This window comes from Oryx dammah, unplaced genomic scaffold, assembly GCF_014754425.2.
Source record: "Oryx dammah isolate SB20612 unplaced genomic scaffold, SCBI_Odam_1.1 HiC_scaffold_5, whole genome shotgun sequence".
Classification (NCBI taxonomy): Eukaryota; Metazoa; Chordata; class Mammalia; order Artiodactyla; family Bovidae; genus Oryx; species Oryx dammah.
The window spans coordinates 102,589,545-102,602,861 of record NW_024070189.1 but is presented as its reverse complement, the minus strand read 5'-3'; the positions used below and the strand labels follow the sequence as shown (position 1 = coordinate 102,602,861).

Below are 13,317 nucleotides of genomic sequence, written 5' to 3'. Positions count from 1 at the left end.
GTTGACAATTCCTGCTAAGCTCTCTTTTCAAACATTTACACTGATTGTTCAAGTCCTAGTTATCTTGCTTTTGCTGTAATTACCAAAAATAATGATACCCACAGCAAGGGTGGGCAACATCTTTTCTCCTTCCTTTACCAAAAATGACTTCAGAATTTCAATTTTAAAATGGCATTTGTTATGGTTTTGTGGTTAGACTTACCATTTTTAGGTACTATCTTATCTGTTTTAAAAAATATTTATTATAAATAGCTATGGATTTGGGAAAATGCTTTGGGGTGCTATTTGGAAAACCATATGGCTATCTTTTAAAGTCCTAGATGTAATGAATTACCTTGGGAATTTAAAGATACTGAACTACTGTTACATCTTTAGAATAAATCCTATTTGGGTATAGTATTATTCTTCTGATAACTGGTCATTTTTTTAGAGTATTTGCATCATATCTGTTAGTAAGAGCTAGATTTTGGTAATGTTTTTCTTTTTTCTTCTTTTTTAAAAAGAAAATTACAAAGTTTTTCTTTTCCTTTTTTTATGGTAACTGGTGGCTCAGACCATAAAGCGTCTACCTGCAATGTGGAAGACCCTGGTTCGATCCCTGAGTCAGGAAGATCCCCTGGAGAAGGAAATGGCAACCCACTCCAGTACTCTTGCCTAGAAAATTTCCATGGATGGAGGAGCCTTGTGGGCTACAGTCCATGGGGTCACAAAGAGTTGGACACGACTGAGCCACTTCACTTTCTTTCTTTCTTTTTTTATGAGTTGGTTTGTTTTTGAGGTATAGTTTTCTTTTTAAAGAAAAGTTTCCCCCCAGTTTTATTGAAAAATAATTGACATACAGCACTGTGTAAATTTAAGGTGTATGGCATAATGACTTACATACATCACGAAATAATGATCACAAGAAGTTTAGTGAATATTGGGACTTCCCTGGTGGTCCAGCAGTTATGTCTCTGAGCTCCCAATGCAGCGCATGCTGATTTGATCTCTGGTTATAGCTCAGTTGGTAAAGCATATGCCTGCAATGCAGGAGACCCCGGTTTGATTCATGGGTTGGCGAGATCTGCTGGAGAAGGGAAAGGCTACCCACTCCAGTATCCTGGTCTGGAGAATTCCATGGACTGTGTAGAAGATGGGGTTGCAAAGATTTGGACATGACTGAGTGACTCACTTTCACTTGGAGAATTAATCCCACATAATGCAAGTCATGGCCTTAAATAAATAAATAAATATATAAAAGAAAAAAATGTTTAGTGAACATCCATCATCTCATATAGATACAAAATAAAAGAAAAAAATTATTTTCCCTTGTGATGATAACTCAGAATTCACTCTCTTAAATCTTTCATATACAACATAAAACAGTATTTTTAAATCATGTTGTACATTACATCCCTAATATTTATTTATCTTATAGCTGGAAGTATGTACCTTTTGACTGTCTTCATCCACTGCCCCCTCTCCCTACCCAAGTCCCTCTGGTAACCACAAATCTGATCTCTCTTCCTATGAGTTTATTTGTTTGTTTGTTTGTTTGTTTGGCTGCACCACAAGGCATGTGGAATTTTAGTTTCCCGACCAGGGATTGAACCCGAGATCCCTGCAGTGGAAGTATGGAGTCTTAACCACTGGACCACCAGAGAAATCCATGTTTGTTTGTTTTTGAAGTGTAATTGACACACAGTGTTAAGATAGTTACTACTGATTTACAATTTAGTAATCTGATGTTTCTATGTATTAAACAATGATCACCATGTAACATTGTTTTAAAATATTCCATCCTTCTTTCTATGTTTGAGTGAAGGAGTGAAGGAGGCTAGGTTCCCACATCATATCCTTCTGCCACATTGACTAAAAGGCCAAATTCTAATTTTTTAAGTGAAAGTTTGTTTATTAAAGTACCCCTTGAGCCTACTCCTTACACACACACACACACACACACACACACACACACACACACACACACACAAGCACTTGTCAATTTAATGTTTATCTTTCCAGACTTTTTTATGTCCATTCCAGTGTGTGTGTGTTGTGTGTGTTTGTATGGGTTATTTTTTTTAAAAAGTCAAGTCCTGGGACCTCCCTGGTGGTCCAGTGGTTAAGGATCCACCTTCCAGTGCAGGGGATATGGGTTTGATCCTGATTGGGGAACCGAGATCCCATATGCCACGGGGGAAGCTAAGGTGGCACACTGCAGCTACTTAGTCCACACGCCGTAGGTGGAGAAGAGCCTGCCCGCCACTACTAAGCCCTGATGCAGCCAAACACATGAACAGAAGAAAAAAGAGCAAGGCCTGTGGTGCTTGTTGTTTGTAACTTGCATTTTTCATTTAAGGTATGCTCGGATTATTTGCTTATCTCCTTACATATTCCTCATCATCACTTATGAGTATTTTGGCCTCTATATGAAGGTGATGCAAAGAGAAAAGCCAGGCCATATTTTCACAATCCAAAGAAACCTATGTGACTGGCCTCCCAAGCCCCCTCATGTCCCCTCTCAATCACCTCATTTCTGTATTTTAGTTTTTGGCTGTGATGGGTCTCCCTTGCTACACACTGGCTTTCTCTGGTTGCCGTGAACAGGAGCTACTCTTTGTTGTGATGCGAGGGCTTCTCATTGCGGTGGCTCTCTTGTGGAGCCCAGGCTCCAAGTGTGTGGCTTTCAGCAGTTGCGGCACACGGGCTCAGCAGTTGCGGCACACGGGCTTAGCTGCTCCTTGGCATGTGGGAGCTTCCCGGACCAGGGATCAAACCCATGTCCCTTACCTTTCAAGGTGGATTTGTAACCAGGGAAGCCCCCGTCCAGCCTTTTAATAGCAGAGCTTAATTTCTTCTCTTCTCTTTCGTATGTCCTGTAACTGGAGTAACCAATTTGTTGTCTTTTATGTTCAGTTTCTCTCTCAAAACAGTGTATGTGAGGTTCCTCTGTACTGTTGACCGCTTTCTCACTGACATGTCAAATAGGATCCACTGATTTATAAATAGGTCAATATTTTAAATTCTATTCATTTATGTTAATATATTGATGGATATACATTTGACTTATTATTCTGTTGATGGACATTTGTATGGTGTCTGGTTTGGGGAGAGTATAAACACTTGAACCTCCTGAATATATTCATCTGAGTGGAATTATGAGTTGTCTTCAAGATATGGATCCAAGTAGTTGTAACTTGTTTACCTTTTAAACATTACCTATTCCTGTGGATCTGGACACCATTTCTTTTTTTTAATCCTTTCTTTTCTTTTTAAAAAATATTATTTGGCTGTGCCATATTTTAGTTGCAGAATGCAGGATCTTCAGTCTTCACTGAGTCATGAGAAATTTTAGTTGTGGCTTGTGGGATCTAGTTCTCTGACCAGGGATTGAACCTGGGTCTCCTGCATTTAAGCCACCTCCCTGCTGATAAGCATTGTTGTTTTCAGTTTTGACTCTCATAAACAATACAGTGATGAACATCCTTGAGTACCCTTCTTTATGCACTTGTTAACTGACCCCCTAGCAATCACCTTTTTGGTTATTTCCAGTTTTTTTCTTTTTAGCTACAAAATAACACTGGATACATATCAAATCTATAACCAAACAGACCTACAAGATAACACAGGGAACTATGCTCAATATCTTGTAATAACCTATAATGAAAGATAATGTAAAAAAGGAATATATATGTGCCTTTCCTTATGGTCCAGTGGCTCAGACTCCAAGCTCCCAGTGCAAGGGATCTGGGTTCAATCCCTAGTCAGGGAACTACATCCATATGCTGCAGCTAAAGTTCCCACATGCCACAGATAAGACCTGGTGCAGCTAAATAAATAAAATAGCACAAATAAATATTTTAAGAAGGAATATAGATATGTATATATAACCAAATCACTTTGCTATATACCTGAAACTACATTTGCTAAACTACCATTGTAGTTTCAGGTATATAGCAAATGTAGTTTCAGGTATATAGCAAAGTGATTTGGTTATATATACATATCTATATTCCTTCTTAAAATATTTATTTGTGCTATTTTATTTATTTAGCTGCACCAGATGGCAACCCACTCCAGTCTTCTTGCCTGGAGAATCCCAGGGACGGAGGAGCCTGGTGGGCCGCTGTCTATGGGGTCACACAGAGTCAGACACAACTGAAGTGACTTAGCAGTAGCAGTAGCAATACAACATTGTAAATCAACTATATTTCAATAAAATTTTTTTTAAAAAAGGAATAAACTTCCTTGCACATTCATTTTCTGGACTTAAAATTCTTTGTTTTTGATGTTTCATTTTTAATCCAAAGACATGAACATGGAGGATATTCACTGACAGTTATAGCCAAAATGCCAATTTAAAAAAAAAAGATTTATTTATTTATCTGGATGCACCAAGACTTAGTTGCGGCATTTGGGATCTAATCCCCGGCCAGGGATCGAACCCAGGTCCCCTCCGCTGGACATGAGAATTAGCCACTACATTAGCTACTAAACCGCCAGGGAAGTCACCCAAAATGCCAGTTTTCCCCCACGCCTCCCAGGTTCCAAAATACCAAATTTTGATGGTGGCTTTACCCTACTCTTTGACCTAACTGTTATTTCTCTAGTTTTACCTCTGAATAAGTAAACTTTGCAATAAAAAAAAAGGTTTGGTTTTGTTTTTTAAATAGAATTTGGTTTTTTGGGGTTTTTTTTGTGTGTGTTTTTTTGGTTTTAACATCTCTTCATTTTGGTCTTGGGGACAGAGTCAGCCCAGGGCAGTGTTGCTGCACATTGCGTGGGATGAAGGGCTGAAGGCTGCCACTTCTTGCAAGCTGGCTTCTGAGATTGCACCTTCTTCTCCTGCTCCTCCTCCAGCTCTATGATCTTCCAAGGTATGAAGTCTGTGGCCTCAGCCAGAAGGGGGGACTCCTGTAAAGTAAGTGTCTTATGTTCCAGGGCTGCCTGAGTGTCTGAATACTCTGCACCGGGGTACTTCTGAAATCTAGTCACCTCTTCATTTTACCCTGTACCCATCCTCCCATCTGTCATTGATCTATCCATCATCTATGTTATCCCCCATCTGTCCTCTGATCCATCCAGGCATTCATCAGTCCACCTCCTTTTCATTGATCTCTTTACCAATTCCTTTACCCTTCTTCATTCACTCACTCATTTATCTACTCATATTCCATCTATTCACTCACCCACTCATCCATCCTCCATCCCTCCGTCTGATTATCCTGCTACCCAGACACCCATCCATTTATCTGTTTACCCTCTCATCCATCCATCCATGTATCCATTTCCTTCTTTACTGATCTGTTTGCCAATTCATTCATCAACTTCATTTACTCACCCATTTTCAACCCAAACTCTTTTATCTGTTCCTCCAACCCATCCAATATTCATTCGTCCACTAATTTATCCTTTCGGATCTAGTCATCCATCTATCCATCCAACCTTCAATCTGCTTCCCCTACTCATTTACAGCCAGGCTAGCCACTCAGAATGTCTACCTTTTCACAACTGGGAGCCCAGGCCCTGTGACTGAGATGGGGCCACAGAAATGAGTCAGGCTGGGTTCCTACCATCTAAGAATTCAGGATACCATCAGTCAGTGGGAAAAAGCAGATAATACCATGCACACAGGCAGGATATTTCCAAAACAGTATGATCAGTGCTGTCCTTATAGTATGTTCCAGATACAGAGGGAAGTTGAAGAGCAGGTAGGTGGTCAGGCGTTCAGGTGAGAATGTGCCCTGGGTGCTGATGTCGAAGTAGCCACAGGATGATGTGGCCTGGGTAGGAAAGGCCACCCGGGCATGTGACTGGGAAGGAGTTCCTGCCAAGGAGAGGAGGAAGATTGCAAGATACCAGGAACAAGAACATGTAGGTTCTGGGGGGTGAGTACCTGCCCCAGCCAGGAGGCCTCTTGTCTTGCATGACGCTGCTCCCTGACCACCTCCCTACTGCCCCCCACAGGCAGAGCTGACCCGCCTAGGAACCAAGACAATGCAGCAAGCAACACAGCTACAGGTGTCACCCAATGGGCAGAGCTCCTATCAGTCCATCCCCAATTTCCAAGATAGAATGGGGACACTGTGTTCACAGCTACAGGTGTCACCCAGTGGGCAGAGCTCCTATCAGCCCGATCCCAATCTCCAAGACAAACTGGGAACCCTGCACCCACAGCCCCAGAGTGAACCACCTGCCTCCAAGGAGACCCTTCTGGAACAGCGTGACAAGGACAAGACGGTGGCTCGTCGTGTCCCTCGCCTCCGGGCTGTGGTGGAGAGCCAGGCCTTCAGGAATGTCCTCGTGGATGAAATGGACATGATGCTGTCCCGCGCAGCCACACTCATTCAAGCCAACTGGAGGGGGTACCGCCTCCGGCAGAAGCTCATCTCCCAGATGATGGCGGCCAAGGCCATCCAGGAGGCCTGGCGACGCTTCAGCACCAGGCGCCTCCTCTGGTCTGGCAAGACGATGGAGAAAAAAGCAAAGGTGGAGGAGGGGGACATCCCTTACCACCCACCCCAGCAGGTGCGGTTCCAGCATCCGGAAAAGGGCAAGTCCCTTCTAGCCCAGCCCACCATGGTGAGCAAGGAGACCCAGTTCCCTTCCTCTGACACCCTGGCCGCTTGTACCTACCAGCTGGCCCTGCTGCAGTCCCAGGGCACGTCACCGCCTGGGACGTGCTCTGCCGGAGGCCCCAGCATCACCTTCCTGCCACACCAGACAGTCGCCATCAAACTTCCACGTCCCATGAGTCTCGATGCAAAGTGCCGCCCATGCCTGATGACAAGAACCGTCAGGAGTACCTGCCTTGTCCAAGTAGAAGGGGACACAATGAAGACCAAGCAAATAACTGCCAGAGCCAGCAAGGCAGGAGCCACGGGGCCACCACCACCTGGAAGATGCGCCCAGGCAGTTCAAGGACAATTCAAGACCCAACCCCAGGCCCCCATGGAAGCAGAGGTCCTCAAAATGCTACCTCAGACAGGCCCAGCACCTGTGATAAACAAGACCCTCTCCCAGCCAGGGCCCACTATAACCACGATCAAGACTCCCTTCCAGATGTACCCGGCAGCCGCGATAGCCAAGACCTCGCCCCAGCCTTGCCCGGTGCCCATGGTAACGATAGCCAAGACCCCGCCCCAGATGTACCTGGCAGCTGCGATGACCAAGATTCCACCGCAGACGTGCCCAGCGGCCCCCATGACCAGGGCTGTGGCCCAGACGTGCCCAGCAGCCCCCATGATCAAGACTCCACTCCAGTCGTGCTTGGCAGCCATGATGAACAAGAGCCTATCCCAGCCATGCCCAGTGCCAACTGTCACAGTAACCAAGGCCCCACCCCAGGTGTACCCCCCGGCCCCAGTGGCCAAGATCCCACCTCAGACGTGCCCACCAGCAACAGCGACCAAGACCCCACTCCAGTCATGCCTGGCAGCCATGATGAGCAAGATCCAACCCCAGCCATGCCCAGGGCCCATGATAACCATCACCAAAACCTCACCCCAGCCCTGCCCGGTGACCCAAGGGACCAAGACCCCAGCCCCAATGCGACCAACAGCCTCCATGACCAACACTACACCCCAGACACGACCGGCGAAGGCCACAATGACGAAGGCCCCACCCCAGCTATGCCTGCTGGCCTCGATGATCAGGTCTCCAACTCAGACACGGCCTGCGGCCACAGCGACCAAAGTCCCGCCCCAGACACGCCCAGCACCCATGGGGACCAAGACCCCACTGCAGACGTGTCAGGTGGCTACAGTGAGCAAGACCCCATCTCATCAGATGCTCCAAGGAGCCACGGTGGCGAAAACTGCTCCTCCCCAGACGCGGCTGGCAGCCATGATCACCAAGACTCCAGCTCAGTTACGCTCAGTGGCCACCATCCTCAGAACCCTGTGCCTGCCCCCTTCAGCAGCTGGAAACCTCAAGCCTCCGTTCTCAGCAGCGGCGACAGCTGGAATTTCCGACACCTCATCCCACACGTGTCTAAGTGGACCAAAGGCCAGGGTCGCAGGGAACGCGAGACAGGCAACAGGGGCTGTCAAGGTCTCGTCCCGCTCATACTTGACAGAGAGAAAAGTAGAATGCTTTCCCCCATCGCAGCTGGGGGCTGGGGCTCCCAAGCCTCCAGCCGGGCCTCCTTTGGAAGGCGAGAAAATCAAGGCCTTCTCCCAGAAACAAGGCAAAACAGAAACCGCGTCTGACACCAGTATGGCCATGGAAATGCCCGGGGATCTGACCTGGGCAAAAGTGGCCAGCGACAGGACCAAGCAGGCACATCCGAGGACGGATGTCTTGAAGGTTCAATCCCAACTGTACGGGCCTGCGAGAACCGCTGGGGCACCTCTGAGCACATGTCTGCCTCAAGCGCAACTGGCCCCTTGTTCAACCACAGGCTTGCCTCAGGCCCATCTGCTGGCCGAGCTGACTAAGGCCCTGCCCCAGGAACACGTGTCTGCCAAGCTGACCAAGGGCCAGGGCCAAGGACATCCACCGGCCCAACCCCCAGCAGCCGTGGCCCAACCACACCTGAGTCTGTGTCTGTCTAAGACGCCGTCCCAGGCACACCAGCCCGCCAAGCTGATGAAGGCACAGTCCCAGGCACAGCTGACCACAGCAGTGATCAAGGTACAGTCCCAAGGGCATCTGCCCACTGGATTGACAAAGGCGCAGTCCCAGGCCCAGCTGGTCACAGATACAGCTAAGAGCCTCTATGCGGCCCACCAGGCTGCTGAACTCAGCAGCAAGACGCAGTCGCAGCCACTCCTGGTGGGCTTCAAGGCTTCCACCCAGCCCTGCCAGCACATTGGCGCTCTGCCCCGAGCCAAGCCAGAAGACAGACTACTGAGCCAGCTCCCATCCCACAGCTACGTGCAGGGCAAGGCCACCCTGGGCCTGCGCCAGGGGGCCTCTGAGACCCAGAACATGATGGTGCCTCTGCTGGCCTCTGCTGGCCACACCACGTGCAACGCTGAATCCTGGGGGGACAGCAGGGCTGCCCGGGCCCAGCCATCAACCACCAGCACACCCCCGCCCAGCCAGGAGGAGCTAGCGACCTCCCAACTCGCCTCCCTGTGTGCTGAGCTGGCCGCTGTGCTGGGCTCCCAGGAGGACCTCCGCGCCTTGCTGGCCAAAGCCCTCTCCCAGGGGGAGGTGAGGGCGGCCCTGAACCAGGCCCTGTCCAAAGAAGTCTTGGGAGCCACGATGGCCAAGGCCTTGCCCCAGGGCATCCTGGGCACGGTGCTGGTGAAGGCACTCTCCTGGGGCGAGCTGGGCACCAGCCTGTCCCGCGCACTGTCCCGGGGCGAGCTCACTAAGGCCATTCAGAGCAGACTGGCGGACGTGCTTAGCAAGGCCCTGACGGAGGAGGAGCGCGCCACCTTGAGCCAAGCCCTGTGTCAGGGTGAGCTGGGTGCAGTCCTCAGCCAATCTCTGTCTCAGGCAGCCCTGAGGTCTGGAGTCGGCCTCCCCAAGGCTACCTCAAAAACGGTGGGAAGTGGGATGACTGTGATGCCGGCCCCCGTGGAGGTGGACTGCAGGGGGAGCCTGTCGGCCGCGTGGGGGCCCACCCTGGGCCCCATGAGACTGCAGCCCAGCAAGGTTAGGGTTCCCTGGGGTGGGGCCTGGGAGGGTTTTGTCACAGGCTGGCCCTCCGGGCTCTTGGAAGAGAGGGGGGATGGGGCTATGCTCGGGGGGTCACCCTGCTCATCCGTGGTCTCTGTAGGTGCCTCCTTGATTGCTGGGGTGATCACCATTCACCAGTATCCCCCTATTTCTGCCCCGGGTCCCACTCTGTCATGGGAGACAGGACCCAGCAGAAGCCCCCTAAATCTGTACCTGACCGCCAAGGTCTGTGAGGAAAGAGTGTGCCCGCACCCCAGGGCGAGTGAGTTGGCATCAGCTCTCGGCCCCATGGTGAGTGACGTGGACCCCAACTTGCCCAGCATGCCCCACCAGCAGCCGTCCTCCAGTCTGTGGCAGCCACTCCTTGCTAATGGCGTGGGCCCGAGCACCAGCCGGCCGTCGCTGGCCACTGACAGCTCAACCACAAGCGCCCACAGTCCACACGAGGTCAGCAGGGTGGCCCCACACACAAGGGCATCCCCAGGGGAGTGCAGGCTGGCACCAGGCAAGCTTCCCAGCACCACAGGTCGTGGGAGGGGCACCCACTCCCGCAGCTGTGCCGCCAACTATGGGGGCTCTGTTTGCTGGTGTCAGCCCTCCAGGATCAGCAGGGTACCCCCCAGCGGGGGCCAGCCCCAAGGGGCCAAAGTTCCGCAACAGCTACCTGTGGTCCCCAAGGAGACCATGCAGAGAACTCGGTCCCCGAATCATAAACGAGCCTGCAAGGGCCCTAGGCAGATGACCAAAGAGGCGAGCTTAGCACCGCCACAGGCCGCCACAGTGAGCAAGGCACACCTGCACGCCCCCAAGGCCTGCATCATAACCCCAGGTCCCTGGCCCAACTCCGTGGCTCCCGGTCGTTGCTCGGCGCCCAAGCGACGGGATCAGGTGGATCCGGGTCTGTTCCAAGCCTCCCCAGGCAATAAGCTGACACCCGCCCTTTCCCGAACAGCCATCCCTGGGAAGGAGAAGAATCAAACACAGGGTAGCCTTTCCAGGGCACATGGCCTACAGGAGCGGATAACTGGCCATATACTTGGCGAACTGGTGGCCAACATGCCACAAGGTCCAGACAATGACCTGTCCAGAAGCTTCTCCCAGGGCTCCACAGACTACGGCCTAAATATGAGCAATTCCCAGAGCTCGCTGCACAGCTGCAGCTCACTCAGCCTTTCCACCACGTCTATGGCCAGTATGGCCGTTGTTGACATGGTGGAGGAGGAGCCCTGGGAAGCCAGCTTGGACAGGGACTTTGATCTAAATGCTCTCCTCTCTGCAGAGGCCGTAGAGAGGTCCCAGGGACCCAGGAGTGTGGGAGAGACTGAGGGAGCAGGTCACAGGCGACTGGCCCCAAGCCTCCATGACCAGTCTTCTGCAGACCCAGAGCCAATCCCTATTCTACATCATAGCTCACTGGCCACTCGTATGACGCTGAGTGTCCACTGGGACTCAGAGGATGAGGAAGACGTGTCCTCAGATCAGAGCTCCATGAATCTGAAGGAGAGTTTGTCCCAGGCACCCTATGGGACTCTGTCGGCCAGAAGTTTGTCATTGAGTAATGTGGCCTCTACTGTCTATGAGCAGCCGTCTGTGGCTGGTAGGTTGGCCTCATGCCTATCTCAGCCTATAGTAGCCAGTAAGGTGGCCTCAAATCCAGGCCAGCTCTCCATGGCCAGTAGAATGACCAGCAGCCTATCTGAGCCATCGGTGGTCAATAAGCTGACTCCCAGCTTAGGCCAGATGTCCAGGACCAAGAAGGTGTCCCTCAGCCTAGGCCAGCCATTGATGGTTGAGGGCGTGGTTCCCAGCTTTTCACAGCCATTGATGGCCTGCAGACTGGCCCTGACCCTACCCCAGCCATCTATGACCAGTGGGGTGGCCCCCAAGCTCAACCAGGCACCTGTGACTAGTGGGGCAACCCCCATACTTGCCCCGCCACCTGTGACCACTGGGATGATCCCCAGCCTTGCCCAGCCAACTATGACCACTAGGGTGGCCCCCAGCCTCGCCCAGCCACCCATGACTAGTGGAGTGGCCCGTAGCTTAACCCAGACATGTGTGACTGGTGGGGTTGTCCCCAGCCTAAGCCAGGCATCCAAGGTTTCTGGGGTAGAGCCCAGTCTAGCCCAGTCACCTATGACCACCCGGGTGGCCCCTAGCCTAAGCCAGCCATCTTTGACCTTTGGAGTATCCCCCTGCCACACCCAGCTATCTTTTACCAGTGGAATGGCTCCTAGCTTAGGCGAACCTTCTGTGACTTGTGTGGTGGGCCCCCGCCTAGCCCAGCCATCTGTGGCCACTAGGGGGACCCCCAGCCTGGCCCAGCTACCTGTGATCAGTGGTGCAGGTTGTGCTGTGAGTGAGCCGAGTTGGGCCCCTAGGATGAGTCCAAATTTACCATCATCGAGGGTGAATGCAGTGGCTCCCAGTCAGCATTATTCATCATTAGCCATTGAAGTCACCTCGGGTGCGCCATATGCATCAGTGGCTAATGGCATGGGCCAGGGTCTGAGCCAGCCAGCCGTGTCTGCTAGGGTGGACCCACGTCAAGATCCTCTGATGGTTAGAGGGGTGGCCCCGCATCCCCAGGCCCCTGAGTTCAGTGAGGTGGCCCTGGGCTTTCATCAGCTGCCTGGTATTGGTGGGAGGCACCCAAGAGTAACTGAACAACCTGCCGTCATCGTTTCAGCTCCAAACCTCTACCAGGCACCTGTGGCCAGTGGGGAGGACTCTCGTCTAGGCCAGGAAGCCCGTGTGTCTCTGTGCAGGGGCATGTCTGTGAGCAGATCCCAGGATGCCATAGCCTCCGACGTGCTCCCAGATGTGTCTCGGGGGACTCTGGCTACTGGCGTGTTCCTAAGTATGTCTCAGGTACCTGTGTCCCCTGGCAGATCAAGGAGTGTGGCCACTACCACGGGCCCAAGCCAATCTTGGGTGAGCGGGGGCGTGGCTCCTGTGACATCCCGTGCCTCCGCGGCTGCTGCCCCTTTGACTCATGAATCGGCCAGGGTGGCTCCTGGCTTCTCTCAGGCCTCAGTGTCCGGTAGACTGGGTGTGAGTTCGTCTAAGTTCTCCATGACCACTGTGGGCCCCAGCATATCTCAGGTCAGCGTGGATCTTCCAGTATCTCTGGACCACCGGTGTCCTCCTGTGTCCACAATCTGCAGCAGTTACCAACAAGCTGATGTTATCAGCCAGGAGCCTGCAGTGGGCATGCCCAGTGCTGTGGTGCCGGGTTCTATAGCAGGTCAGATGACCACAACTGTGGCCCCAGGTTCTATAGCCAGTGGCATGGCCTCTAGTCTCCCCCCAGGGTCCATGATCAGAGGCATGGGCCAGAGCCTTCCTCCAGGGCCCATGTTGAGTTGTGTGGCCCCCAGCCTTCCACCAGGTTATGTGGTCAATGGTGTAGTCCATACTCTTCCCCCAGGGTCCATGATCAGTGGCGTGGGCCTGAGCCTTCCCCCAGGGTCCGTGATCAGTGGTTTGGGCCTGGGCCTCCCCCCAGGGTCTGTGATCGGTGGCGTGGGCCTGGGCCTTCCCCCAGGGTCTGTGATCGGTGGCGTGGGCCAGGGCCTTCCTCCAGGGCTTGTGATCGGTGGCCTGGGTCAGGGCCTTCCTCCAGGGCCTGTGATCGGTGGCCTGGGCCAGGGCCTTCCCTCAGGGCCTGTGATTGGTGGCGTGGGCCAGGGCCTTCCCCCAGGGCCT

The 13,317-nt window shown here is 52.0% G+C and overlaps 1 protein-coding gene across 1 annotated transcript in view; it reads left to right on the top strand.

Moving 5' to 3' along the window:
- Positions 1-5,992: 5,992 nt before the first annotated feature.
- The window catches only part of IQCN (IQ motif containing N), a 10,862-nt gene continuing 3,537 nt past the window's right edge, over positions 5,993-13,317 (top strand). Inside the window, exon 1 of the mRNA XM_040241165.1 lies at positions 5,993-13,317. This exon is cut by the window's right edge and continues 3,537 nt beyond it. Coding sequence (XP_040097099.1) covers positions 6,055-13,317 — 7,263 coding nt within the window. The 5' untranslated portion in view covers positions 5,993-6,054.